Source organism: Haliaeetus albicilla, chromosome 14 (genome assembly GCF_947461875.1).
Source record: "Haliaeetus albicilla chromosome 14, bHalAlb1.1, whole genome shotgun sequence".
NCBI classification, from domain to species: Eukaryota; Metazoa; Chordata; class Aves; order Accipitriformes; family Accipitridae; genus Haliaeetus; species Haliaeetus albicilla.
In genome coordinates this window covers 14,926,871-14,953,621 of record NC_091496.1, presented here as the reverse complement: position 1 = coordinate 14,953,621, position 26,751 = coordinate 14,926,871, and the positions used below count along the sequence as shown (strand labels likewise).

General features: G+C 42.0%; 2 protein-coding genes across 8 annotated transcripts in view; one reads left to right on the top strand and one right to left on the bottom strand.

The window, feature by feature from the left end:
• Window positions 1-13,424, top strand: part of SRPK2 (SRSF protein kinase 2) — a 152,460-nt gene extending 139,036 nt beyond the window's left edge. For 4 of the 7 annotated variants that reach the window (XM_069801802.1, XM_069801804.1, XM_069801803.1 and 1 more), the window contains 4 exons: window positions 4,088-4,157; window positions 4,862-4,954; window positions 5,385-5,477; window positions 11,775-13,424. In XM_069801802.1, the coding sequence (XP_069657903.1) occupies window positions 4,088-4,157; window positions 4,862-4,954; window positions 5,385-5,477; window positions 11,775-11,959 (441 nt within the window). In that variant the 3' untranslated portion in view covers window positions 11,960-13,424. Of the gene's footprint in view, window positions 1-4,087; window positions 4,158-4,307; window positions 4,501-4,861; window positions 4,955-5,384; window positions 5,478-11,774 lie in introns of those variants that run through there. The other 3 variants (XM_069801805.1, XM_069801806.1, XM_069801807.1) reach the window with 3 other exon arrangements.
• A 2,002-nt stretch (window positions 13,425-15,426) lies between these two features.
• KMT2E (lysine methyltransferase 2E (inactive)) overlaps window positions 15,427-26,751 on the bottom strand; it is a 65,970-nt gene continuing 54,645 nt past the window's right edge. Inside the window, 8 exon segments of the mRNA XM_069801800.1 lie at window positions 15,427-17,131; window positions 17,134-17,706; window positions 18,574-18,665; window positions 18,824-18,940; window positions 19,042-19,130; window positions 21,192-21,490; window positions 24,453-25,016; window positions 26,570-26,626. Of these exon segments, the coding sequence (XP_069657901.1) occupies window positions 16,196-17,131; window positions 17,134-17,706; window positions 18,574-18,665; window positions 18,824-18,940; window positions 19,042-19,130; window positions 21,192-21,490; window positions 24,453-25,016; window positions 26,570-26,626 (2,727 nt within the window). The 3' untranslated portion in view covers window positions 15,427-16,195.

Below are 26,751 nucleotides of genomic sequence, written 5' to 3'. Positions count from 1 at the left end.
CATAAGAGGAATTCAGGGAGGCTGATGCAGTCCAACTGAATTGTTCTTCCAGTCCTCTCCCAGACAGCTTTCCCTAGGCATGCATCCATTTTCAGTCACCAGATTGAGTACACAGCTGTCACACAGTGAAAATGGAGCTGTTTCCAATTGTGTGATTAGACATGGATCCATAATACACGATAGTGATTCCAACAGTTCAGTACTGTGGTAGGTTTGTATACAATTGCGTGGTAGACTCATATAGAGTTGCATGGCAGAAAAGGAATCATAGCTTCTCCAAAGCCTACAAAAGCATCAGTGTGACCATTTATATGAAAGGTTCTCAATCTGCAGGTGGAGAAAAGCAGTCTGGAGTGTTTTTCTGTGGTAACCTTAGGAAAGCGATAAGTAGCAATTGCCGGTATAGTCAGTAAGGAGGGATGATTGCCTTGGGCTTTTGTGCCATATGTTGAGTGTGCTGCATCTCATTTTTTATCTCCATATAATAATCAAAATGCTGATTTCTGATGAGGTAAATGTCAACATTAAGTAAAAAAGAGCATGGTATTTCAAGGTCGGGAGTTTCTGTCAAGAAACTAGTTTTTATAAATGAATACTTTAAAAGGGAAAGTAAGTATGATTAATCTGTATTTGTAGCATCATAGAAATAATAGCCAAGTTTAGGTTGAAAGAGATCTCTAGTAGTCCTCCTCCTGCTTGAACCAGGGTTAATATCAAGGTTAGATGAAGTTACTCAGAGCCTCATCCAATTGAGGTGTACATATCTATCAGGATGGCATTTCCACAGCCTTTCTGAGCAGCCTGTCCCAGTGCTCAGCCAAATCTTGCTGAAGAATTTTTTTCCTTGTATCTGGAATTTCCCATCTTGCTGCTCTTGTCTGTTCTCTGTTGTCCTTTTATTGAGAAGAGTGTATCTCGGCGTTCTCTGTTACTGCCTTTCAGGCTGTGGAGCACAGCAATTAAATCCCCCCTTCTCTTCCCCTTCTCCAACCTGAACAAACACAGCCTCACCAGCATCTCCTCCTGCACCCTCTGCTCAGCCCCCTAATATCTTAGAGGTCTTTCCTGGTCTTTCGCCAGTTTGGCAGGGTGTCTCATACTGGTGGCCCCAAACTGGTCACAGGTCTGCAGATGCAGATGTGGTTGCTGAGGAGAGGGGAAGTCACGTTCCACCGAGGGGTGGTAACGTGCTTGTTATGTACAGCCCAGTACGTGGTTAGCCTGCATTACCGCGAGAGCGCACTGCTGACCTGTGTTCAACTTGCTGTCCGTCAGGGTCTCCACCTCCTGATTTTATGACAGTGTCAGCAACTTAGGAGTTGGATGCTGGCTGGTTTTGTGTACCTACAGTTGGGTGCAAAGTGTCGGTAAGTACCGAAAAGTGCTCAGGAAGTCCAAAGCAGCAGTGCATTGCCAAAACTAGTTCTCAGTACTAGCAGCAGAGACCTCCTCTTTTGGTGGCACTGACTCAGTAACAGGACTGCATGTGCGTTCTGGTGCACCGTAACTTTGGGCATCAGTTGAAGGAGCAGAAGAACTCTGATACAATCCAGAGGTGTCATTGCCCTTCTTGTGGCTATTTATGTGCTTATTACTGTATTTTTAACGCTGATTCTTTTACTTTATGGTAAAAACCTAGGTCAAGGATTTATTCTTTTATAAATAAGGCCCAATTAATTTCATTTATCTTGCACTATGTAGCCAGTCCATCCTACAAATGTCTAGGAACCTATTACCAGGTTGCTACAGATGAACCTGTGAGACATTGTCCTGCATGAATGCTAAGAAGTATTATTAGAGATACTTATCGCAGCACCCAAAAGGCAAGGCTGTCTCTGGGCTGTCCCTGTGTGCATCTGAGTCAGAAGTTTCTTTGTTCTCGGTGCAGAGTCCTTTAAGGAGAGTCAGGAAATCAAATGTCCAAGATGCTGCAGCTCCAGCCCATGCTGGGCGTGGAGTCAGAGCTATACAAAAAGGAAAAAAGAAGCAGCAGCACAATCTTGAAAAGCTTGGTTTCTCTTGAGCAAAAGGGTGGTGTAAGCACCCAAATCTGTGAGAGCTTGCAGCTCTTATTTTATACAAACTGATCTAAAATTCAGTGTATCCCAGTGGTATGCTTACTTCTTGTGCTTCTCTATGAACAGTTTTACAGTTTTTCGAATTTAATCTTCTTAGTCCCACACAGACATATCGAGCTATTAATACTTCATTTTTGGGGACAGAAGCTATATTCTTTTGGAGTCTATCTTTGTGGCTAAATTCAACTACATTTCCATTGTTCTCCAGAAATCTGTGTTAAATAGCACTGAGTTTCTTGATGTCCTCAGAAATCAGCCCCATCAGTGTGTGTTCTCCTAGGAAAGCTGGTCCAGCTCTTCCAGTGAATATATTCCCATGAGATAGAGGGGACACTTCTCAGTCTCATCTCAACAGAATAAAAATATTCTCCATGTTGTGTTTTGAGATCTCTACCAGTGATTTCTTCTAGCTAGTCTAAAAATTTCTTCAGTTTAAACACCTGGTAATTTATGAAGTCCTTCCGATTTTTTTAAGCTGTAAAATGAAAACCCTCAATCTTGAGCTAAGAGTAGAATAAGAAAAAAGTGAATGACTGTTTATTAGTGCTAGTGACTTTAGAAATTAAAGGCCCGTTCATAGGATCAACAGAAACGTCAACAAGGGGCATTCTTGCTTTCTTGGCTGTTGTGTGTGATTGCAATGAATTATTTTGGCTGTAGCCTACTTGGATGACACTGCAGTTCACAGCTTGAAAAAGTCAAGTGCCCATAAATAGGCTAAATTTACAGGTGATTTAACAACTCCAGGTTACGAATTGGAACAGAAAAGTGTCTATTTTCAGGAGACAAATATTTTATAGTAAGTGTTCTAATGGAGTGAAATCCCATCCTAGAACTATGCCAGGAAGTCTGCCTGATTTTTGGAATGATTTCTTGGATCAGATATTTCCCATGGTGTTGGAGATAGAAAATAGTTTGATGCTTAAACTACCTGGAAAGAATGAGATTCCTGTGGCTGCTGGGGTAATTGGTGATCCAGAGCAGAAAGAGAATAGTTTAACAAATTAGGCTAGATGAATCCATGTTTGTGCACACGTATTTCAGTGCTTTGCGGCTTTTAATATGCATTACACCCGTAAAGAGACACTCAGCTTTGTCCTGACCTAACACAGGGTTAGCATCCCATTGAGGCCTTGCGATGGCCTGAAAGGATCAGTCATCATGGTGGCTGTTCTGGATTCCTTCATCAATGTCAGTCTTGGTATTTTACCCTGTGATTGCAGTATTTACTTTCTTGACTTCTGATTCAACAAAAATACCTTTTTAAAAACTGTTCTAGATTTAGAGTCATCAAGGAAGCTCTACCTGTTTGCTAATTTCAAGTGATTAATTATAGTTACAAATTGATTTTATTTCTGATTCAGACTTCTTTATTTTGGTCCCCAACATGCACTCTGACATAATTGGCCTTCAGATACAAGCGTAGCTCTTTATTACATATTTAGAAATACCTCTTTCTCAGCTTCATTAACTTATACATATTTAACATGATCAAGAGACAACACATTAGTATGTAAAAACATGTTTAACGTCATCTTACACTGATGCTCCTTCACGCCCCCGTGCAGCCAGTCTGTTCAGAATCGCTTCCTTCACAGCATGACCGAAATATTCCCTGGTCAGCGGGGGGAGCCCTAGGGGTTGCTGGGGAGGGACCACAGTTCCACAGCCCTTGTCCATCTCCTTTGTTCGTCCTGGTTGAGCAGGCAGAAATTCCTGGGTTTTGGGCGTGCTGCCTGTTGCCAAACCTCCGGCCTCTCGTACTGACGGGGTGTGCTGGGGGCTGAAGGTGGGGCTCTCCCCAGAGCCTGGGTTTACGCTGTCGTTGCAGTGCAGGAATGATGGTCCCCAGGTAAGTGGCCTCTCCTCAGTCTCGGATCCAGTTGTAGGCCTTGAGCTTTGAATGGTAATTTGCTCTTGGTTCTGAGATAGTTGTGATGTTTTGCTGACATCTTAAGATTAAAAACATTATTTCTGAAATACCCATAAATATGTCTGTTATGTTATAGGCTTTTGAGCTAGCGACTGGAGATTATTTGTTTGAACCACACTCTGGTGAAGACTATTCCAGGGATGAAGGTATGAATCTTTTGAGATATATGAGTTTTTGTATATTTTCGCACTCCTTTTAAATTTCCAGTGAGCGTACAGTAGGGTTAAGTTTTGTATTTGAGTGAACTGTTCATACACGTTGTTTTCAGAATATAAATATGATTTTTTTCTTTTTAGTTTTAAGTTCCATCACTAGCAATGGGTGGGCAAAAACTCCCTTCTGCAGATACTCATCTACTTAACAACTGCCTGAAGGAATTAAACTGCCCTTCTTGTAAGATTGCATATGTGTGGAAACCTGGTTGAGAATAACAACATTTTAGTTTAGAAAAGAAATGACAGATTTGAACTTTATAGTATTTTCTCTTTATAAGAGTGACACTGGAATAATGTTTACATTATGTATTTTTATTTGAATTAGGCAATTACTAATTTTTTTTAAAATCAGAATTAACTCCTGCTTCCATCTATATACCTGTCCATTTCCATGCTTGTTTGCTTGTAAATGCTCTTTGCAGTGGTAATGTGGGCATCATTCATTGTTCCTAAATGCTACTAATGATGCCAGAGCTCTGCTGATCCTGGAAACCTCTGCATGGATTTGCTGCAAACATTGTTGATTTGAAACTATTTCTGATTTTTTACTAATTCCAGTTTCTTTCCTCTTCTTTTTTATCCCATCCTTTCCCTGCCCCTTCCACTCCCGTATCCTTTTTTTCTCTCCCTCATAGACCACATAGCACACATCATAGAGCTGCTAGGCAATATCCCAAGGCACTTTGCTCTATCTGGAAAATATTCTCGGGAATTCTTCAATCGCAGAGGTAGTACCTCTTCTTTTTGAAAGGTGCCGTGATGCAGACAGAAGTGGAATTGCTGTTGCTGGTTTTGTAGCATGTCCCACTGAGGAGCATTTACTGAAATCTCACAACAAAAATTTCTTTTTGAAAAACAAAATACACAGGAATCTGTGGCAATTTTTTCTTTTTTTAAGCTAAATGTTCTGAAAAATAACTATTGATACATTTTAAATTACATAGCAAAACTTGTTTGTAGCAGCTGATACTCAAATGTTTGAGAAGGAAGTTTTGCTGAAAGTATCTTTCCAAATTAGCCACTGAGCAGTGTGCACGTGTCTTTTTTGCCAGGATCGATCTATTTCTGTCTGTACCGGGCCAGTGTTAGTGTGTGCATGCAATGTACTGATTAAACTGTTGTATGTTTCTGTTTTGCTGGCAATGTTCTCCAATGCAGACCACATAGCATTGATCATTGAACTGCTGGGAAAAATCCCTCGAAAATACGCTATGTTGGGGAAATATTCCAAGGAGTTTTTCACCAAAAAAGGTAACGGTATTTATGCAACACTAATTTAAAGCATAATGCTATCCAAAAGGAGAATATGTTCATTTATGGGTACTGAAGAAATACATCCATTTAAATGGAGAGTTCTTACTAAAGAAGAATTTTGGTGTAAACTTGACTTTCTGAGAAAAGCCACAATTTGCAGTATTCATTTCAATATTTCATTTAAAATTCATTTTGGGATGTACTCAACAAAGTGTGGATGTTAACAAATGTCTGTGTGAATCTGTTGTCCAGTGTTCATGTAAATGTATGGAATCAAGTGATGCATAGCTTGTAATGTGATGGAAAATCATCTGTCAGCTGCTTTTGATCCTATATAGTGGTCCAGCGAATGCTACTGATAAGGAATAACTGGAGTGGGAAGGGAATACCTGGGCAATAGATACACAGCTGCGTGCAGTCAGTCCTCACACTCGTAACCTCACTGAAGAGAGAGCGTGCAGAAAAGATCGCTCTGTGACAGAGCAGTGGAGAAAGCTGCTCTGCTGTGCACTGTGCTGTCTCACTTCAAACGCTCTGAATTACCGTAATGCCTGAGCGCCACAGCCATAGGCGATGACTTAGCTGTGTTTGGCATTGTTCAGAAGTGCAACCCCTCTAAAAATAAAACCCTTGTCAATTGCTGTAAGAAAGTAATTAATCTGAGCAGACGCACTGGGCCTTACAGTTCTTTTATCTTTTTGTACTTTGTCTTTGCTCAGGCTGCTCTTTAAGACAGGCTTTTGACACGTGAGGGAATGCGGTCATGCTTCAAGTGTCTGTTGTCCCCTCGGTGTATGAGACAGCACTGTGTTGTATCGAGGGACAGGGTATGTCAGGAGCGTCCCGTTACGTGGTGGGGGATCATCTGGGGCCATCGACCGCAGCTGGCAAGCGCGCTTTCCTGCCGAACAGCGCCGCGGCTTCCCCCTTGCCCGTGACTCCACATGCCTGAGCGCACAGCTTGTCGGCAGGGCCAGCGCCGGCCAGCCGACCAGCTGCATCGGGCACGTGGGGTGCCGGGGGGGCTGAGGCGGCGGCGCTGTGCTGTAGGAGGTTGGGGTCATGAGGCAGGAGACAATCCAGCGATTCATCCCCCTTTGCATGAGAGCCGCCTGTTCTGTGCGTGGATATTTCTGGTATGGCAGGGACCTCTGCATGCCTTCGTTGCCTGCAGGAGGATGTAACGGCGTCAAACGTGGTGCGAAGAAGGGCAACAGTGATGATCAAGGAGATAGAGCAGATGCCATTTGGGGGAGTCTAAAACGCCTGGGGCTTTTGGGTGTGGAGGGGAGAAGGGTGCTGGAGGAATAATGAAAGTTTACAAAATTGGGAAGTCAGTGGATAAGCTGAAAACAGAGCTGTTTTTGCCAGCACCTGTCATACGAGAGCTGGGGGACACCCAGTGAAACTTGGAGGGGGTGGCTTTAAAACAAGAGCTTTCCTACACAGCAGGCAGTGAGCTTCAGGAGCCTGCTGCCATGGGGCTCGTAGAAAGAGGCTGTATCAGCAGGCTCAAAAACAGTCTCGTGTTAACTGAGATGAACAAACTGAGGGCTGACACGTCGTAAATGTACAAAGCAGTAAAAGGCTGGGCAGGAGGTACCCTCCGGCACCCCCCAACAGGGATCGCAGCTGCTGGAGTGAGCGCAGGGCCCGCAGAAGGGCTCCTCTGCCTGCCTTCCCTATCCCTTCCTGTGGCCGCTGTCAGAGGCTGGTACTGAATTAGAAAGACCCCTCAGCCAGACCCCCCTTAAAGCATATCTCATGTTCCTAATTTTCACTTTACACCAGATGGGATGGCATTTTCTAGTGATGTCATAGAACCTTAAAAAGACCTAACAGTTTCACAATAACCACAGTGTTTGTGGCACAGAGAAGAGGGCACTTTGTAAAATTCCCATGAAGTGAGAGTTTCACGTGCTTCCATGAGCATCTTCCACTGCAAAGTGTCACTGTTGTCCTCTAGGGCCTGAACGTCGGTGACATTCCTCAGAGGCACCATCTGCTGTGGCTCTGGGTGGGATTTAAGCACTTTAAAAGACTTGGTTCACCCACCACACAAAATGTAAGCGCACACTTGCTGTGGAAGCTTAAGTAGACTGGATCCCACCTGTTCTACTCAAAACAGAAAATCTCAAGTGCAAGACGAGGGAGTAATAGCCCAAGCTGTGTTTTCAGATCATACCAGTTACTCTGGTATGCAGGTCAGGAAAACTGGATTGCTTTGTGGAGGAAAAATGGAGGTGGTGAGTTTCCTGCTTACTTACTTGAGATTTTTTTTTTTCATTGAATTGGACACCAGATACCTTTTTCCTGGCCATCCCAGTACTGTCAGCCTCTCTGGAACCCCCAGGAGGTATTTGCATTTGATGGGCTGGCAGGAAATGGATAGGCTAAGTCGTTGGCCAGCAAGTTGCTGCATTTTGTACTCATCTGCTTGTGGCCTGAGCACCTGAGATCAGAGGCCATGTAGTACAGGCCTGAGGCTCTTCTGAAAATTTCACGCTGTGGTGTAAAGGAGGGCTTAGAAATCTGACTGTAGGCTTCTATTTTGAAAACATCAGCCTTGGGTGAAAATCAAGAAATCACTATTTGAGCGTTGCTCCTGTCCATAAGTAAGTTCAACCTCAGAGAGAAGCTTTAAACATTTGAATTGTTCCACTGAAGTCACAGGCACAAAAGGAAAGGTGTTGTCAACTAATGAGTTTACAGGTATGTGTTCCTTCTTAGTAATTGTCTGAAGCAGTTTGTGACATTCAGGTAGGAGGGTGCATTTTAAAAAAGGAAAAGAATTTATAAGTTACTTCTTAGTCACTATAACACACATGCTCACATACTTTTTTATATGGTCTCATCTTGATTGAGCCCAGGAATAACTCCACTGAGTCCTTTTCTCCAGTGCCTTCACGAAAGCTATTTTGCCTGTAAAAATGATTAATATCTATTAGCACTAAAACTTAAAACCCTTTTGTTTTTTTTCTAGACATGGTCCCTTTTATTTTTCTTCTGGTATTTGCTATCCCTGTTTACTCGTGAGCTAAACCTGTGCAAGATGCTGGCTAAGTACTGGCTTTGCCTGTTGGAAGTTGTAACAAGGAAAAACACTGCTGCTTATTTACCATCCTGGAAGGAAGGAGAGGGCTCTCCTCCACCTCCCTCGCTTCCATGTACTGTACCATGGGGCCTCACCAGCAGTTCTTGTATTAGTTGTCGGGAGCATGTGCTCAAAATACATAGTAGCAGATTATATCCCACTGCTGCTTCCCCAGTCCTTCATGTCATCTGTTTCTTACTGTTCAATAATCCATCCTCCTCTTCCCTGGTGACACATCTTAAATTTGTCTCTGACAAATTTCATAGACTAGGTCTGTTTTTTTGTATTACGGTCAGCAGAGAAGGCTTTAAATAGCATCTTCCCCCTGCCACAGGTCCTTCAGAAATTTCTTCCTTCTGACTCAACATTCCATTTTTCAGAGGGTCCATTACTGCCTCTGCTTTGGCCACAGGAGTTTTGCAGCTCTGACAACTCCATTGTCCTCTCTGGATATTTCCTGTATGCTTCACTATCAAAAATCTAAATAAAGAGCTTCTGTTAGGAAGTTTTCACTTACTATTACATTTTTAGCATTTCTTTGAAAATTCATATTAACGCCCTGAGTACTGATGCTGTCAAACCAGTGGGCCTGTGCTTTTCATTTTTCCCTTAGTTACAGGTACTGCCTTCCTGTCCTCCAACTATATGGTACAAACCTCACGAACTAGATGAAAATACATGTTGCTGGACACCTCAATTTCCTGTGCTGCTCTCCAGTGTTTTAGGATGGAAATGAGATGGACTCACCACATTAAAATAAATTATTTGAATTTTTTGTCCACCTCAGTTGCCTTTTACTTACCCTACTTTGATACCATGGTCAGCGTTATGATCTTTATTGAAAACCGAAGCCCTAGTTTAATTCTTGGCCACCCCCCCCACCCACCCCCACCCCACCCCCAAATTTTTACTGTATCCCATCTTCTTAAATGCTTTTACAATATTCACAGAATTTCTGGTGGAAAACTTAAGCCCTTAGTGCTAAAAGTTCCTCAGCAGGAAAACAACACAGAAAATATTGTGCTGCATGGGGTGTGCTGGTCTTCGCTTGGGTATTTCAGGTTGAGCTTCCACTTTACAAAATAAGGAGTATTCAAACAGTATGAACTCACCTTCCACAGTGACACCAGGAGACTCATCTTGCAATGTTACTTTGTACAATTTGAGGGAGGAAAGATGCCTAAAACAATTTAATTTGAATACAAAGGTGAAGACAGCGCTGTATGGAAACAGACTCTCCCAAAGCTAGTCCAGTTTGGTCAAATTATTATGGCAGTTCTTACAATGAATGCTGTAAACTGGAGAAGCTAAGGACACGGCCTGCCTTTTTTTTTTTAGCCTTTTTTTTGCTTGCAGTCAATAACAAGTCACTATTTTCTATTGCTCTTCGGCAATATTTGAGTTTATGTGTTCCTATTAGATAGTTGGCTACCTGTTCTTGTTAGTAGTCACCAATACACACTTTTGGAAACCTTCAAAAGGGTAAGATTTTTCAGCAGTTAATTTTCAGAGTTGCACAAAGATTTTAAAGGGCTGAGAGTAAGCCTGGAAATGAATACACTTCTCCAAGAGGTGCTGTCCTTTCATACAGACATTCATACAGACAGTATGGGCCCAAAGCAGAGCCCTTTTTTGTTTGATTTGTGGGTACTGATGAGACACGCTTGTACTGTAAATGTGCAGACATAAATCGGCAGGATACACCCTCTGCTTTCATTCGTCTCTGTCTCAGTACTCCTCCTACCCTGTGAGATGGAAGGAGGACAGTGGGCCACCGGTGGGCAGTACGTCTTGACTTCCTATTACCAGCAGGTCTCTTCTCTTTCTTTTGCAAGTGATCAACTGTTGGCACATTTGCTCTTTTGGGGTCTTTCTGGTAGCACTTAAGAGAGCTGCTTTTTCAAGTGTTGCACCCTGCCTAGAACCTTCTGCTGCCTCAGGCAGCAGGAGCGTGTCCTGCTGGGCCCGTGGCAGTTCTCATCTCTTGCATTCAGATGCTCAGATTCTCAGGGCGCTCTGAAGACATGGGTTTCTTCTGCCCTGGAACTCTGTAGCCACAGGGGTGTACCGAAACTCAGACCAGCATGCTGATGTCTGATGGCATTTTATCAGCAGTAGATGACAGCCAGGGACAACAATCAAGTTGCCAAGCCACTTTGCTTAAAAAATGTATGGCCTGCATGCCGCCATACTGGAGGGTGGGTGTAGCGTGCTTGTGAAGCTATGGGTGAGTCATGTTCAGCTTCCAGTATTGAGTGAGAACCCATCACCTTCCTCAGCAGCTCGGGGGACATCGCAGAATCACCACAGGCGCCTCTCAAGCGCTTTTTGTAGCGTCACATGGAGACTGTCTGGCTCAGATACTTGCCTGGGAAGAAGGGAGATGGCAACGGAGGAGGGAGGGAACAGCCAGAAGAGTCTTTTCTTCCCTGTCATGCCGGATGACCTGTGGATAGATCTGGATAATATTGCTGGTTTGAATGGCAGAAGGGCTCTTGCCTCCTTGGTTTGTTTTGAAACGCGTTGCCAGGTTGGCCGTATGCCCCTTCTTTGATGGAACTCAAATCTTGAAGCTGCTGCTACCGTTTGTGTTGGTGGTTGGTTGAAGGAGATGTTGGCAGCAGCAGGTGCTGCCTTCTCAGGAAGGATTCAGACCAAGCCTCTTGGAGGTGTTGGGAGATGGAGCAGAATCTCCGAGTGCCAAACCTCTGTGCTTGGCTTGGGTGGGAATGAATCACTGCTCTGCTGCATTGTCGCAAATGCCACAGTGAGGCACTGACCTGTGTTGCTGAGACCTCCTAGGATTGGAGCAGTTTTTGTAAAATTTGGGTTCGTTGGCTGCTAAGAAGGAAAGGCCGGTGGTGGTCTTTGCCCACGGCATGAGCATGCGTGTGAATGAGTGCCTTGGTGTGGAGGAGGCAGAATGAAGGCAGCAGGAAAAATCAGAAATTATGCATACAGTGGAGTCCAGGTGTGACATACAGTTTGCTGTAGGTATGATTTCTTGGTTTTGACATCGGACATACTCGTCTCCTTTGAGGACCTCAAGCAAGCTTGCAATGTGCTGCCCTTCCTAAATAATGATTCTCAGTGTGGTCAAGGTGCTGTGAATGCAGAGTGGGAGAAAAACAAAACAGGGATTAGTCACTAGCAGGGATAACGAGGTATTTTTCTAATGCTAGTAATATTTCTGTTTGCAGGAGAACTCCGACACATTACCAAGCTGAAACCTTGGAGTCTTTTTGATGTGCTTGTGGAGAAGTATGGTTGGCCTCATGAAGATGCTGCACAGTTTACAGATTTCCTGATCCCCATGCTAGAAATGGTCCCAGAGAAACGTGCTTCAGCTGGAGAATGCCTTAGGCATCCGTGGCTGAATTCTTAGCAGAATCTCCCAGCTGTAAAAAAAGCCAGCAACCACTTTCCAATGCATCGGACCTAAATGGTGACTGTCACAAATTCTTTAGCAGGATCACACGTGAGCTGGCTTCAATCCTCAGACCTTTATTTTGCTTGAGGTACTGTTTGACATTTTGCTTTTTGTGCACTGTGTTCTTGGGGAAGGGTAGTCTTTTTGTCTTCGGCTAGTAGTTTACTCACCCACTTTCTTCAGAAAACACTTAACGTGTCTTTAAGCATTGTTTCTTGTGTTGTGTGGCATTCAGATGTCAGATTTTTGAACAAAGGAAACTTCCCCCCATGTGTTTTGGCAAGTTTTGTAACTATTTATGAAAAAAAAAATATTTTAGCTGATGCATATTATATAATTTACAAGCGTAAGAAATCTATCAAGTCAGAACTGAGTTACGGCGAGGAATTGTACAATTTTATCTTCCGGCAAAGGGACGTCATTCTTGTATTATAGTGTATGTAAATGCACCCTGTAAATGTTTATTGCCATTTAAATATGGGACTGGGGACTCAACTTCAGAGTAAAGCGACTAAGTTTTAGAGAGCTTTATAGCAAACCAATTGCATGTAGTGGACTTTAAACTGCTTTAAGGAATTGTGTAAACTTTCTATTCTGTAGCAGTTCCCGTTCATTGGATTTTAAACAAAGTGGCTCTGGTTTACAGGATTTCATTCCCCAAACGGCACTTTAAAGGAAGGCTAGACTTCTTTCTAATAAAGTATGCATTATCATTTAGCACTCCCTTTTAGAACTTTTGCCTATTTTAAGTGCTTTTAAGAGAAGAAAAATAGCAATTTCCCTTACAATGTGATAGTGAAGACATGGTACCATATGGTGTTGCCTTTTTATAAGCACTGTAAGTTGTACTATACCTTAAGAAAAAAAAAAAAATTAAAAGTCGAGCATGAGAACCACTCTCTGTGTAGAATTACTGATCTTTTATAATAAAAGTGTGTGCTTGGCATCAGTTAAGGAAGGATATAGCTGCAGATATTTACAGTGCAGTGGGTCAAATAATCCAAGAAGCAAGATCATGCTCATTCCATTCATAGCTTTACATGTTTCTAAAACAAATTGCACTAGCTTTATTCTTTCCCATAACTAGACATACGATTACCTGTTGTAAGTTGCACGCAACAATTACGTGTTTCCTAGGAAAAAAAAAGCTGCATAGGCTGAAGCTTATAGGCAATACAGATTTTAGAATGTACAGTACGGAGGTGTGTTTTGGCCTCTTTTAGAAGTCAGTGGGATGAATGTAAGCTTACTTCTGATCTTCATGTAACTACGGTGCCACTTTTTTCTTGACTTTGTCCATATGAAACTTATTCACATGCCTTTGCAATAACTAGATTGTGAGAAGATAGCCCCATGCTGTAACAATAACCAGTTGTTTGAGGTGCTTGCAGTTGTCTAATTAAAGTGTTTTGTTTTTTCAGACAGTGTGCTGGTCATTGGAATCTTTGCTAGCCATGACTCTAACCGTTTGTTTGCTAGAGGTCTGTGCTGTGGTGGTGGGTGGGGGGGCTGGTTTAGCCTGGCCAAAGGGACAGGCAGCTTTCTGTGTTGATTTATAAAGTATGTCACCTGGTGTAAATCGGAGCATCCTGAAGGGTAATGTGGCATGAGAGGCTGTGTGGAAGTGGTTGCTAGGTGAAACATGACAAACCCCCCAAAAAAGAGGATTTCGTGCAAGGTGTTTAACTACTATAAACAAGCGATTACCCCATCCCCAATAGGCTGGTGCAGCCATTCCTCCAAAAAGAAGCTGCAAAGCCACCAGAGCGTGACACACATGCACCGGTCGGGAGAAACTCACTCACCTGCCGAGGCCCTGCCAGCAGCTGGGTTTCAGCCTTCAGCCTCCAGGCCCCGAGCACCTCACGTGGGAACAGCTTTTCATGGCCCCATGGACGAGGCTGGTGAGAAGGACGATTCCACACTGGACTCCAGAGCTAGAGGTAAAAATTATGTTCGGCTTCACACCTGGCCTAATCAGTCATAGTGCCTAATTGCTTCAACTAATTGGAAGCTTGTTCTTGAGTACATAGAGGAGACTAGCACTTGAACGAAACGCTGGTTCAAGTGCAAACCTAGCGAGGTGAGTAACCGTACAGCACCTGTTGCTTGGCCGTGGCGATACAAGGGAAAGGGGGGAGCCTCGCACAGTATTGGTCCTGTTGTGTGACCCAGCGTCTCAGCTCCTTATGCTGCTCCGAGACCTCACCCCCCTACAGCGTGTATTTTATGCTCTCTTGTACTTGAATTGATGCAATGACCTACTTCATGGAGGGATGGAAGGGGGTCACGACAACCAGATCTGAACTTTGGGCTGTAGAGGGTGATGCAGGTTTTTTCAAAATTGGTGTCTGAGCAGTCACATAGCATGGGTTGGGTTTTCTTGCTGTTGTTGATGGCCTAAGCCCATGGTTCCACTCTGCTAGTGCAAAACCTAGTGTACTCCATACAAGGTGTGTTTTCCATAAGCCAGCAGCTGTCCAGGAAAGTACTATTCTAATAAAATCTTTAAGTAATTAGAGACAAATTAGAATTTAAAGTAGTACCAATTTTTTCTACATGTTTGTTAGAATTACCGCCTTTTCTCAGTGAGTAGGAACAGCTGCTTCCCATCCTCTTCCATGTCAGGTTTCCTTGCACACTGCTTTTCTTCACCAGTTCTGAGGTGGAGCCGTGGGGCACAGACAGGCCTGTTCGGGAGCAGAATTTAGAGCAGTCACTACTGAGGTACATGAGGTACTACTGAGGTGTGCAACACAGCACTGTTACAGCTGCTGCTGTTCAGCAGCAGGAAAAAACTACCTCCTTTTTTTAAAAAAAAAAAAGCTCTACACAATTGGTAACATTCCATACCCTGTTGTAGCACCACTCACTTGGGTCACCTTTGACGAATGGGAAGTGCTGCAGGGCAGGGTGGGCAGTGATGAGAAAGGCTGCATTAGAAATAGTTTAGCTTATTTTAAATGTTCTGGAAAGCATGACAAGGCTTTGGTCCCCAGGCCCTGCAGAGGGCTTGCAGATCTGCTAGAGGGGGAAAAGGGGGAATGTGCTACAGCGTGCAGGTGGGTAGGTGGTCTGTAACAGGGGTCAGAATAACGGGTCCGGTAACAGCTTTGGCACACAGCAGTGCTGGTAGGGTAGTACTGCGTAACGCATCACTACCCCGTTAACCTATCCGTAAACTGACGCAAGATCCTGCTCTCCTTGGAGTGATCTTTCCTCACCTCTAGACCCAGCAGGGAAACACCCCCCCCCCCCCCCCCCCCCCCCCCAGCCAGTTCCACATCTCTGTGCTGCAGCAGGGGACCCACAGCTGGAACCTGCAGGGATGTGAACAGCCTCAAGCAGACAGGGGCAGGGTGTTTGTTTTACATGCTCGAGGCCACTTCCCTGAAGACATACCACCCTTTCAGGACAAGTAGTTAAAACTGACATAATTGTGATTTATTAACATGAATTAAAATGCCCAACCAGTGCTGCAATGTGACAGTATATTAAAAAAAAAAATTAAAGATCATATACTGTACTACTTTCACAAAGATCACACTTTTTTTTTGCAAAAGAGACTTATTATATACAATACTATATCAAATGAAAGAAGCTTTAAGCAATTTTACAAGCAAAAGAAATACAGTATTTACAGCACTCGTCAGAGACATTAGAAACAGTCTATACATTAAATTACAATTTCTGCAAATAACTGATGAAACAAAATGCCATGTCCACACCAAAACTATAAAAATTTGTATTGCATTGTTTTCTATCTCTATGCACACAAAGAACTGTTGACAGAAGAAAATGGAAAAAAAAAATTGTTAGTGCCATCACTTAGCCTGTGTACTTACTTAATTACATATGTATAAAAGTAATATAGAAAACATTCACTAAATGAATTTAACTGCAACAATAAAATTTTAAAGATTATGCAGCATCAAACCTACTGCCAGAAATAACAGCTGGAATGTTCACTTACAAATAAAAAGAAATACCTAATACTGGCTTAACAGCACATTTTCAGGAATTTTAAAAAGCAAAAAAATGGAAAGAATACAATGAAAGAGCACTGGTGTTCGCTTTTATACAAAGTATCATGTACAAGCTTTAAAAAGTACCTTGAACAGGTACATATGAAATATACACAGTTTATATTACAGAACATTTTAAAAATGTTTAGAATTAAAGGGATCCATTTTAATGCCACCCTGAACCATGGTAGTTGTTCTGAAAAGTGGGCGGCACCTGTGCTCTGTGAATGGGGATCTGTCCAGGCACCGGCGACGCCTGCTGTGGCCCTTGCACTCCGTGGGGAAGGGTGACAGAGCCAGGGTGAGGGCAGAACCCCGAGGCGGTGGGTGTTGCGATACTGTTTGGTCCTTGAGGTTGGATGTGAGGACCCTGACCAGGGAGTGGGCAATGAGGTCCTGTTCCAGCAGGCTGATGTTGAGGTCCAGGTCCTAGCGTCGTGTGATGCGGGGCTTGTGGGGAATAGGAGGACACGCTCGTGTGAGCGTTCGAAGGAAAATGGGGAGGTCCTTGATGAGAGGGGTGGTGTAACCCTTGTGCTGATGCTGGGTGATGGCCCGAGCCGATAACGTTGGTGGGTGGGGGTGGAGGCGGGGGAGGTGCCGAGTTTACAACATGCTGGTGTTGTGCTTGCAAACCTTGGTGTCCGGTCGAAGGATGGGGAGGTTGGTGGTGCGGGAGAGGACCCGGTGGTGGAGGCGGCGGTGGCAAATGGTGACCAGCAGCTTGAGAATGAATGTGCGATCCAGGAGCTACCGCCACGGCATGAACCGGACCGACGACGTGTGCTACAGAGTGCTGCTGATGAGTACTTTGCTGCTGTACAAGGTGAGGTCCCGGAGCAGGTGGTGGGGGAGGAGGAGGTGGAGCAGCAGACGCCGACGCCTGGTGATGAATACTGGGGTTCTGAGACGGCAAAAAATGCCCTGCAGTTACGTGGTGTCCCGGCACCGTTGGCTGACCCGCGGTGCCAGGAAGTGCTTGGTTTGGTCCAGATGAAAACACAGTCTGTTGGGGTATGCTGCCCTTCAGCTGACTGTAACTCTGAAAGTTTCCAGAGGGCTGCTGGCTTTGATAGTAAGTAGAAGAAGGGGGTGGGGGGGGGGCGGGGGAGGTGGTGCATTGGTGTTCAAATTTTGTTGGTTAAACTGGCTGTAAGAAGCTGAAGATTGTCCTGAAGTTGTCTGAGTGAACAGGGGTCCGCTGGCCTGCTGCTGATTACCAGGCTGAAGGGTCGGTGCTGCCGGATAGAAGTTTCGGTGCGTTTCCCTCTGGGGCGTTCCAACTTGAGGTGACTGTGGATGATGAGGTCTGTATGGTGATCCCAGCTGCTGCGAGTGAGGCTTTGGTGAAAGGTAACCGTGCTGCACAGGTGCGTGAGGCGTGGAGGACTTGGGAGGATTTTCTACATGAGGCGAAGGGGGGCAATGCAGCTTCAAAGGTGCGGAAGGCAACTTCTGTGAAAGTTGCTCAGCAGAACTGCGCAGATGCGATTGAGATGGATGATTTTTTGAAAGTGCTTGGATGTTGTTTGTCAGCTGTTTCTGTTGCAGCTCAGATTTTGGATGATTCGCGCATTCGGCCTCAGGTGCACTAGCTGCAGTTTCCCAGTGCGAATCTGGTTTTGTGGGTGTTTTCCCAAGCAACTGCGTTGAAGCTACAGGACTCGGTGAAGAGGGCTAGAATGAAAAGATAGTCAGTCAGTGCGAAATGTTCAAAATACTTGACTATGCGTGCGTTAGAATGAACAGAACTTCTCAGAATATTGTTCTCTCCCCTGATGGTGAAAAAAAGTGTTGAGTCACAGGATATATATTTGGTATAAGAAAAACAGCAACAACAGAAAGCTTAAACTTAGGAAGACGCTATTTTTAGCAAGTATTTATCAATCACTCTTCAAAGTCAAAGATGAGCAAGTGTATTTTAAAGTAGTAACAGAAATATGATCCATCAGGTTGGTCAGAATCTGTTATTTGTTGAAGTTTTAGATTTCTGAGTCCAAAAGAAATAAAATTTCAGACAGACCATTTACAAAAATAAAGCCGTTTTCGGAGTGATTTAAATTTTTAAAACTGGCATAGTGCCAGCAGACTAAACATTCCACCCTGAATTACTTCATTTAATACTGTACAGGCAGCTGTTCAACGTCCTTCTCTGTATCAGTGCCTCTACTGACAAACAGTGCCAAACCCTGGCATGCCAGTTCTTCAGTATTCACCCTGCAGAACTGCAGTGATACTGAATCCACTGATATAATCTCTTCTGTGTCTAGAGAATGTGAGATAATATATAAATAGGTACAGCTACTGAGAGAACATAAACCAACTTTTTTGTGTGTATGGACTACCACAAATATTCTTACAAATGTTTACTTATGTTGAATTATTACACAGATAGATGAACATGTATGTATGTAACCTAAGTAGTAAATCATGAGATTAACTTTTTTTTTAAGATGAATCAGAGATGTATGTATATATTCATATGCATATTATACAAGACACACGCGTGCAAACACATAGGCACCTGCCTACACTGTGCATTACCTTGCTTGCTTTTGACGGACTCTTGCAAGTCTTTTGTGAAGGATCTGGGGACGGACATTCAGAAGTAGGCTCTGGATTTTCAGGATCAGGTTCTACAAACATAAAGCAGAAACAAATATAAAAGTGGGAAAATCAAGTCTTTTGCAAAGATTGCTAAGCACTTTATATTTGACTTTAGAAGAGCTATTAAAGTTGTTGTAAGAGACTATTCAATACGTCAAGTGTCATACAAGGTCATCTGCTTACTGACCTTCCATAAATTCAGTGAAAGGGACCTTAAGCTGCAACTGGGAAATGAGATTTGAATGAGATGAAGGTGGAGACTGAACATGAGACGGTGAGCATGGGCTACAAGGTGATTCTCCCCCTACAGATGAAGCAGACCCAAACATAATATTAGAATAATTATGGACTACCATGGGGGAACTGGTTAGATTTATCTACCTTCAACATGATAAATCAACTCACCACTGTCCTTGTCTTTCCTATGATCACTGAGAAGTAAAGCTCTCTGATAACTTCGTTCTCTCACTTGTTCCACAGAGGTTGATGCAGTCCTGCATGAGAGAAGCACATTTTAAATTTAAGAGGGTGTACCCCCCCAAATTTAGGACAATGTATATGCAAATACTGGGTCACAGAACTTTTACCGTGCATGCAAGAGCCAAATAACTGGTTGCACATAAGGAATGTGACTTGTTAAGTATTTTGTATCTATTTTCTCTCACTTTAAATATACCAATTTCCTGCAACCTTGTTATATTACAAGAACTAACAATTCCTCTTAATGTAGAAACATCTGTAGTTCTGTGGGTTTTTTTTTTCTTTTTCTAAACAGCTGAAAAGCCAAAAAACTACACTTCAAAAAATAAAGGCTGCAGGTGCTGCTTCATATTCTCCATCTGTAGAAAACTGTTATCTTCCAAAGCTGGCAATAGCCTTTTTTTTTTTTTTTTTTTAAGAATTTGCTCTTTCATAGTGGATCCATAGTTTTAAGTACTGCACAACTACAACTCTCTCTCTGTTTAAGCTTCTACATTTAACTTGCCAGATAGTGGGTATGAAGCCACAGTCGTATCTTCTCTCTTATAATCAATTACATCTGATAATCACAACCTGATCAAGAAGAACATAAGTGACAGCACTGTACAAAACTCAATTTTTCATTCAGGCAAGAATATACAGTATTATTCTACAATACTGTTGTATTAAAAGAAATTTTGGTACTGTCTCCAGGATTACTGCAAAAACTAACTAATAAATTCTTCCCTGTTTAGCCTGTCTCCACATTCTTGGCTTACAATATAATAACTGGTTTCTGTACAGTGAACTTACAGCCCCTTTTCAGTGAAACTTTGAAGACTGCACTTATATTCTCCCTTCAATTGGCTCTACAAAATCCTTCTATTCTAGAACAGCTGGGGCATCTGAGCAGAAGGATGTTCAACTCCTCAGCCCATGTTCATCCCCAACATTATTAGGCCTTCACTACAGCATAAAACACAGCTGCCGGGTTTATTTTGTGCTAGTAATGTTTTGGAGACAGCATCACCACAGTTGACCATCTACCGGAAGGCTACCAAAACTGCAGTGGAAAACGTTATGCAACATTTATAGACTGAAGTCATTCTATCTCATCCCCCCGAGGATTTTTGGTTGTTGGGAGTATCTGGCATGGCATCTAACAGAGCATATGGTCTGCACACAGGGGAACCATTTAATGATCATAAACAACGATGCAAGTATCACCACGTGCTCTCTACCTGAGCAGAAGGAACTGTTAAGGGAGACTGCATGCAGCCCTGCAAACTGCACTTAAGCAACAGCAAACACCACAAACACATTCCAGCCAGATCACGGAAAAACAGACTTTCCTAAAGCCTTCTAGAAGCTTTTGCTGATCAATACAGATTATTCTGTTCCACACTTCTTCCCTACAGTACTTTTGAAAAGGTTTTGAGATTTAAGATGGAAAATACTCTCTTCCACCCACAGACAAAGCAGTGGGCTGCTACAAGGACATGAGTGCAGACCCAAGGCCATGCTGAGAATCAGACTCAAATCTCTCACAGCCATTACAGCATCCTCTCCATTGTACTGCTGCTCTCTCCTCCACACACCTTGGCAAACACACACAGCCCAACCTGTGCAATGGTGGAGGGAGCACACCTACTCAACAATGCTATTTTCTACAGATTTACAACTGTGCTTTACCTACACACTTTTATAATCTACAGAACTTGACAACTTGTTCTGCTCAAACCAAAACCTGGTTTGCTCTTAGAAAATAAAAAAGCAAAGCAGAATGAAAATAAATTAACCAGTATCTTACAGATAAATATTCTAATCTTTGAGGTATGTGCTACATAATAAAAAAGCAAAGCAGAATGAAAATAAATTAACCAGTATCTTACAGATAAATATTCTAATCTTTATGAGGTATGTGCTATATTTCTGAGGAAAGTGGTAAAACAGCTCTTCACTATTCTGAAAGAAGGGCTTCCAATCAGTAATCTGCAACTGCACCCTTATCAATGAAAACCAGATTTCAAATAGAAAAGACTTAGAATTAAGTAAATAATTCTTCAGCACTTTAGTCCTCTAGTTTTGTGGCTTACCACTGAACTTCAGGTTCATTCTTCTCACTGGAAGAAGATTCCTTAATTGCACAGTTGTTGCCAATGTCTTCTGGAGCTGCATTATAAACAGTAGTTGGCAGTGGTAAAGGCAGGCCTGCAGCGTTATCAGTTTGCTCCCCATTTTCACTGTTGTTATACCCATCATTAGCACCATTGTTACTACTTGTACTTCCTCCACCAGCAGCATGAGGAGATACAGTAACCAGGGGGAAGTTTTCTGTCTTTGAGCCACTTTTTCTAGCTTCTCGTTGTCTCTTACGGTATTCTAGTAAGGATACCTATGGAACAAAAAAAGAAACAAATACCACACGAAACATTAGAAGGGAAGTTTACTTGTTTCCTTTCTCACAGTTTCAATTAAATGTATTTTTTCAGTAACACATACCATTTACTTGGTTCTAAAAGAAAACGGGGATAGATTAATTGAAGATGTTTCACCACATCTGCAGTGAATTTAGAGAGTACTGAGCTACTAATGACTGTGAGGATGATTATGTTAAAAAAAAAAAAAAGCTTCTGCCAAGAGAAGGAAGTATGCTTTTTTCCTCAGGGAAGAAGCAGAATATGGTGCAGGTCAGCAAAAGGTTCACTGCTCAAGTCATACTGTTGGTTGAAGCTGCAAGGGACTTCACAGTTTCTCCTGGAACTGCAGTATTAGTAAGACTACACTGATACAGTAAAGCTAATTTTGAGTTGTCACATCCTGCTCTCAGACTCACATGAAAAACCACGCTTCTGCTTCAACTCTACTGCATATACTGAAGGATTCTCTAAGCTCTTAATACATTTTTCTTAACATACAGAATTCCCAATTTCAATTCTTTTCCCAGTTTATTTTCAATTTCTGTCTTTAATGCACTCTAAGAGACTGATTAAGAACATATTTTAAAGCTAAATTTCAAGTAAAGTTTATTACCAAAACCAATGACACATGAAGGGAAACGTGGTTTGCTACTTTATATATAAAAATATATACTCAATATAATCACTACACAGAAGCTTCCATAGAACAGAAAACAGTTTAAATGTTTAGTAAGTTACCATCAGTAAGAAAAATATACTTTCAAGTGTTCTCACTATGTATCTTCAGGATTTGGAGCAGAAAGCTGAAGTACTGATCTTCAGACCTACTTTATTCAGTAATGACAATAGTTTGGTGGAAATAACATTTAATGTCTTTAAATCTTTTTTATTGTAGTTATCAACAACCTACTCCGAACCATACAGTACCCAAAATAAGAAACTAAAGTGCAATAGTGAAAAAAAATTCACATTTAACTGGCTTAGTCCTCCGTAAAAGCAGACATCCATTTCTACACAGAGTGAAAAACCAGGGCAGCTTGCTTTGTTTGCAGTCCTGGGGTTGGGGTTTTTTTTGTTTGCTTTCAAACAGATCTATCCATTAAAGACTCATCTATATGTCAGGGTAAGAACAATTAAAAATATTTTTCATAAAACAAAGTTTAGGTTAAGAACTTGCCTTCAAAAGAATTTGTGTTATTTCCACATCACATGACTGGGATCCCTTGAAGAATATTGATTTAAAGAAATCTTAAATGTTAAGAATGGATGAAATCTATGCAGTGTGGCCACTATGTACAGGACTGTATTGAAATGGGATGAACTTGTACAATGGTGACAAAAAGTAGAGGAGCAAATGCTTACAGAAATGTTGAAATATGGAAAAAACTCCTTAACAACTGCATAAGGACATTCATATCTTATGTGATCCTAGGGAAAGGCTTCTATTATTCTCCTACAAAGTTCCTGAATTCTCACGTTCTCCTTAGGTGAGATTTTCGCCCCCCCCCCCCCTTACACTGTAAAAAGTTGCATTTAGAAAGCCTAAATCCCATTCTTTCAGGGGTACAGATACAATTTTCTTCGGCTGTTTCTTCAAACTGAGACTTTTAGACAGGAATCCTGGGTGGGAGGTCAGGAGGAAGCCACACCTTTTTTCATTTGGGGATTAGTGTAGCATAAGCCCTCAGCAGTAACAACCTGGAAGAATCCTTGTCAACAGAAAGGGGGAGGGTTACTGAAGCACTAAGTGTTGCTGGGATTTGAAAAGAAATTAATTTAACCTTCAGACAAAGAAGAATGTGAAGCTACAGAAATTTTGGCTTATGTTTTTTTTGGCTTTGCCAAAACAGCAGGGCTACAGCAACACACATGGGATCCACAAAATTTTCAGGGTCAGGAGTAGGTAAGAACAGAGATCCTACCAACTTGCTTCAGTTATGCCTCTGTTTGAAGCAAAGTAAACAAAAATCCAATTCTGATGGAGAACTTCTGAAGGAAGAATCATGAGCGCTCCCTAGCAGCATGCCCCAAGAACACGGGAGGAGGCGCATACAGGGGGGTGTAATGGGACCAAAAAACCAAAACCCCATTGTGCATGCATGTACATACACAGAATATTCCCCCCGGCCCCGATCATTACTTCCATAAAGAAAATAAATCACATCTTTCAAACAAGAAAGATTACTAGTCTGCTATGAGACAGAACTGGCAAGCTGTTGCATTGGAAACTACTGCCTTCCATGTTTGTCATCCTTTCTGCAAGGAGCAAAGGGAGTCTAACCTGACAGTAAAGCACAAAGACAGTTATGCAGAAGAACTTCCAATTCTGGTTCAAGTTGCCCATGACCACACAACTTACCTACAAAAACTGTTTCATGAGAGTAGCAAATTTAGATTGTGCTTGTTTTTCAAACACAGTGTTTTATAAAGAAAGAAATTAAGCCAAGAAAAAGATTTCTTGGAACTAAGGATTTCTGTCTAGTTCTAACAGTGAAACCAAGATACCTTAAGTATATAAAAATCTGAATTTTAAAGTCTCAGTATCATAAATCTGTTAGTGCAATTTCTTACAGTAATTCATAACAAATGTTCACAGTATATTAGCTCTATGCTAGTAGTATAACAGAATATTGTAATAATTGGTGGCATAAGCAACCATTTTCAAACCTGAAAAGCAACTGTTTATAGAGCAATTAATTTAAGACTCCTATGAATTAAAAGTGAATTTGTATCTATTACTTCAAAAAATAAATTCACTAATGGGTGTATGCAGCTTTACTCTTTGGTCTTCATTATTTCCCCTGAATAATCTCTACTACATTGTAGTATCTGAAGATGAGCCATCAGTTGTTTTTTATTATATTATGGTTCTTTCTGTTATAGAAATATCATTAGCAGACTATGTAAGACAGACCAAATGATTCTTAAAATTATAACCTTTTTCTTTTGTGGAGGATTCTGGGGTGTGCAATTTCCATCCATCAAGTTGTCGTTATTGACAGTCCTTCCAAAGCCAGATGCAATTCCATCTTCTGAAGTACAAAAAACAGATGCTTCCATGAACATGCCTCTAGCATCGTCTTGAATCAGGCACTTTGACTCGCTTATTCTGAATCCACCTCCTACCTCCAACTGATGTGAAGGGGTCAAGTCCCTCAAATTAGAATTCATTGAGAAATTTACACCTGTCCTGTCGGGACTTTTTACCCAGGAAGAATAAATTGTGCCCCGTCCACAATGAGCAGTTTCTAATTGGCTGTTTGAATCAGTCCTATCATGTGTGGGGGCTTCCAGGTTTTTATGCAGTGCACTTTGCTCAATTACTTCGAGTCCCAGCTGGAGGTCTGACACAGATTCCATTTCTCCAGTGCACTGCCGTGTGACATCAGTCCTATTCCTTGGACTGGAATATCCAATAGTCTTTATTTCTTGCAGGCCCATTTCTGTCAGGTTGGAATTTCTGAAAGAATTCAGTGCTAGAATCGATGCTCTGTCATATCCCTGCATGAAGAAAAAGCATGTCAACTCTTTTTCCACACTCCAACAAAACTGCAACTGTTCTGACATTCAGTTGTGCCTTTAAGCTGCATTAAAGGCCTTCCACTATGATGAATTTATCTATTTTTAAGAACCAGTTCTACAGCCAGACACTGATTTCTACTATTGCTATGTGTTAGGTAAAAGCATTTTAATAAAATGCACATTAACCAAAGTCAAAATAAACTTTAAATAACCGGTTTTATTTATGACTGGCAGAGGAAGGGGAGGAGCTTCAATGAGAGCAAGTCCCTGACCAGGAAGTTACAAAGCACTTGCTTCAATTCAACACAAAAGGGGGGGGGGGGGGGGGGGGAGCTTTTCTGAGACACTTTCGAATTTTGAAACAGTATTAAAACCAGTATTCTGTAGAGGGGAGAAAAAAATTTCTTAAGTTATATAAACTTCTTTTGTACGTCTTAAAACTGTATTAACCATGAAAAACCTAGCATGTATACATGGCTGGAAGTAGCTTTTCTAAAGCAATGTGTTTTAAGGTTTTCATGAATCCTTTTTAAAATATTGTATTAAAAAGCTAAAGTTCCTAAGTAAAACCCCTCTTTTCGAGTCAGGTAAACATTAAATTATTAAATTACAATAGTTTAGAAGTAACTGTTAAATTCAGTGGACAGCTATGATTGTATGAAAAATTTTGTGTGTTTCAACATTTGTTAAGATTTTGACCTAAAAACATACACATGTATGTGTTCAACTCCCAGGGGAGAGTATTTGGATCATTCATTTGCATGACTTGCCAGAAGTGAAAGTCTCCATTAGTAAGTACAACCCACTAAGTCTTTTTATTGTTACTTATTTCTACCGATTCCTTTTAGGTGCCAGTCAGTTTACAGTTCAACACCTTCGTGCAAACTGTGTAGTTACCAGCGGAATTCGAGCCCCACCTCACTGTGGAACATTTCCTCACTGCCCGGTGCAGGGCAGAGGGTCCCTGTGGAAGTTCTTGCATTTCAGAGCCGGGTTGCCCACCAGCAGCCCAACCGCTGCCTCAGCCCACAGCCGGACACTTCATCCCCCCAGCAGGGAGCAGCCAGCATGATCCAATGGCACCTGCTGCTCCCAACCTAATCCACCCAAACCCATTTATTGCCCTTCTGCTCCGCTCTCTCACTCTGAGCATAATTAGGCTCAACAGAAACAATTAAGAGATGCTGGTAACAATGAGAAATGTTAATTTAAATCTAACTACAGCCTGAAAAGCACAAGCGTTGTTTTTTTCTGGTCTTATCTATAAATTGCAGTAGTTACTCCTTTTCATGACAGCCATCAGGAAGGATTTTTAAGTGATACAGAAGAAGAGGAGAGAGAAATCAGTTTGAAGTGGAAAATGAAATAGGTAAAGTAGAGATATACAGTAATAAGCAAATAAAACCTGTAGGGAAGTTACCCTTTACATTCCAGTAAACTTGCAATGGCAGGTGAAAAGCCTTTACTAAGAACCGTGCAGCCATACAGGTGAAATCAAGATACCATTTGCAGTTTTTGGCAAATATCCTTACCTCTTGACTGTAAGCTCGCCTTTTTACTTCTGGGGAACTGTCAGGTGAGGAAATATTCTAAATAAAGGAGAAGAAATTGCAAGTCAATTTCTTTTTTAGCCTGAAGAAATATAAAACACCCCCTTGTAGCAGGAGTACAAATACCGATTTACACCAGAATGTCTAAACACATCCTCTGAACA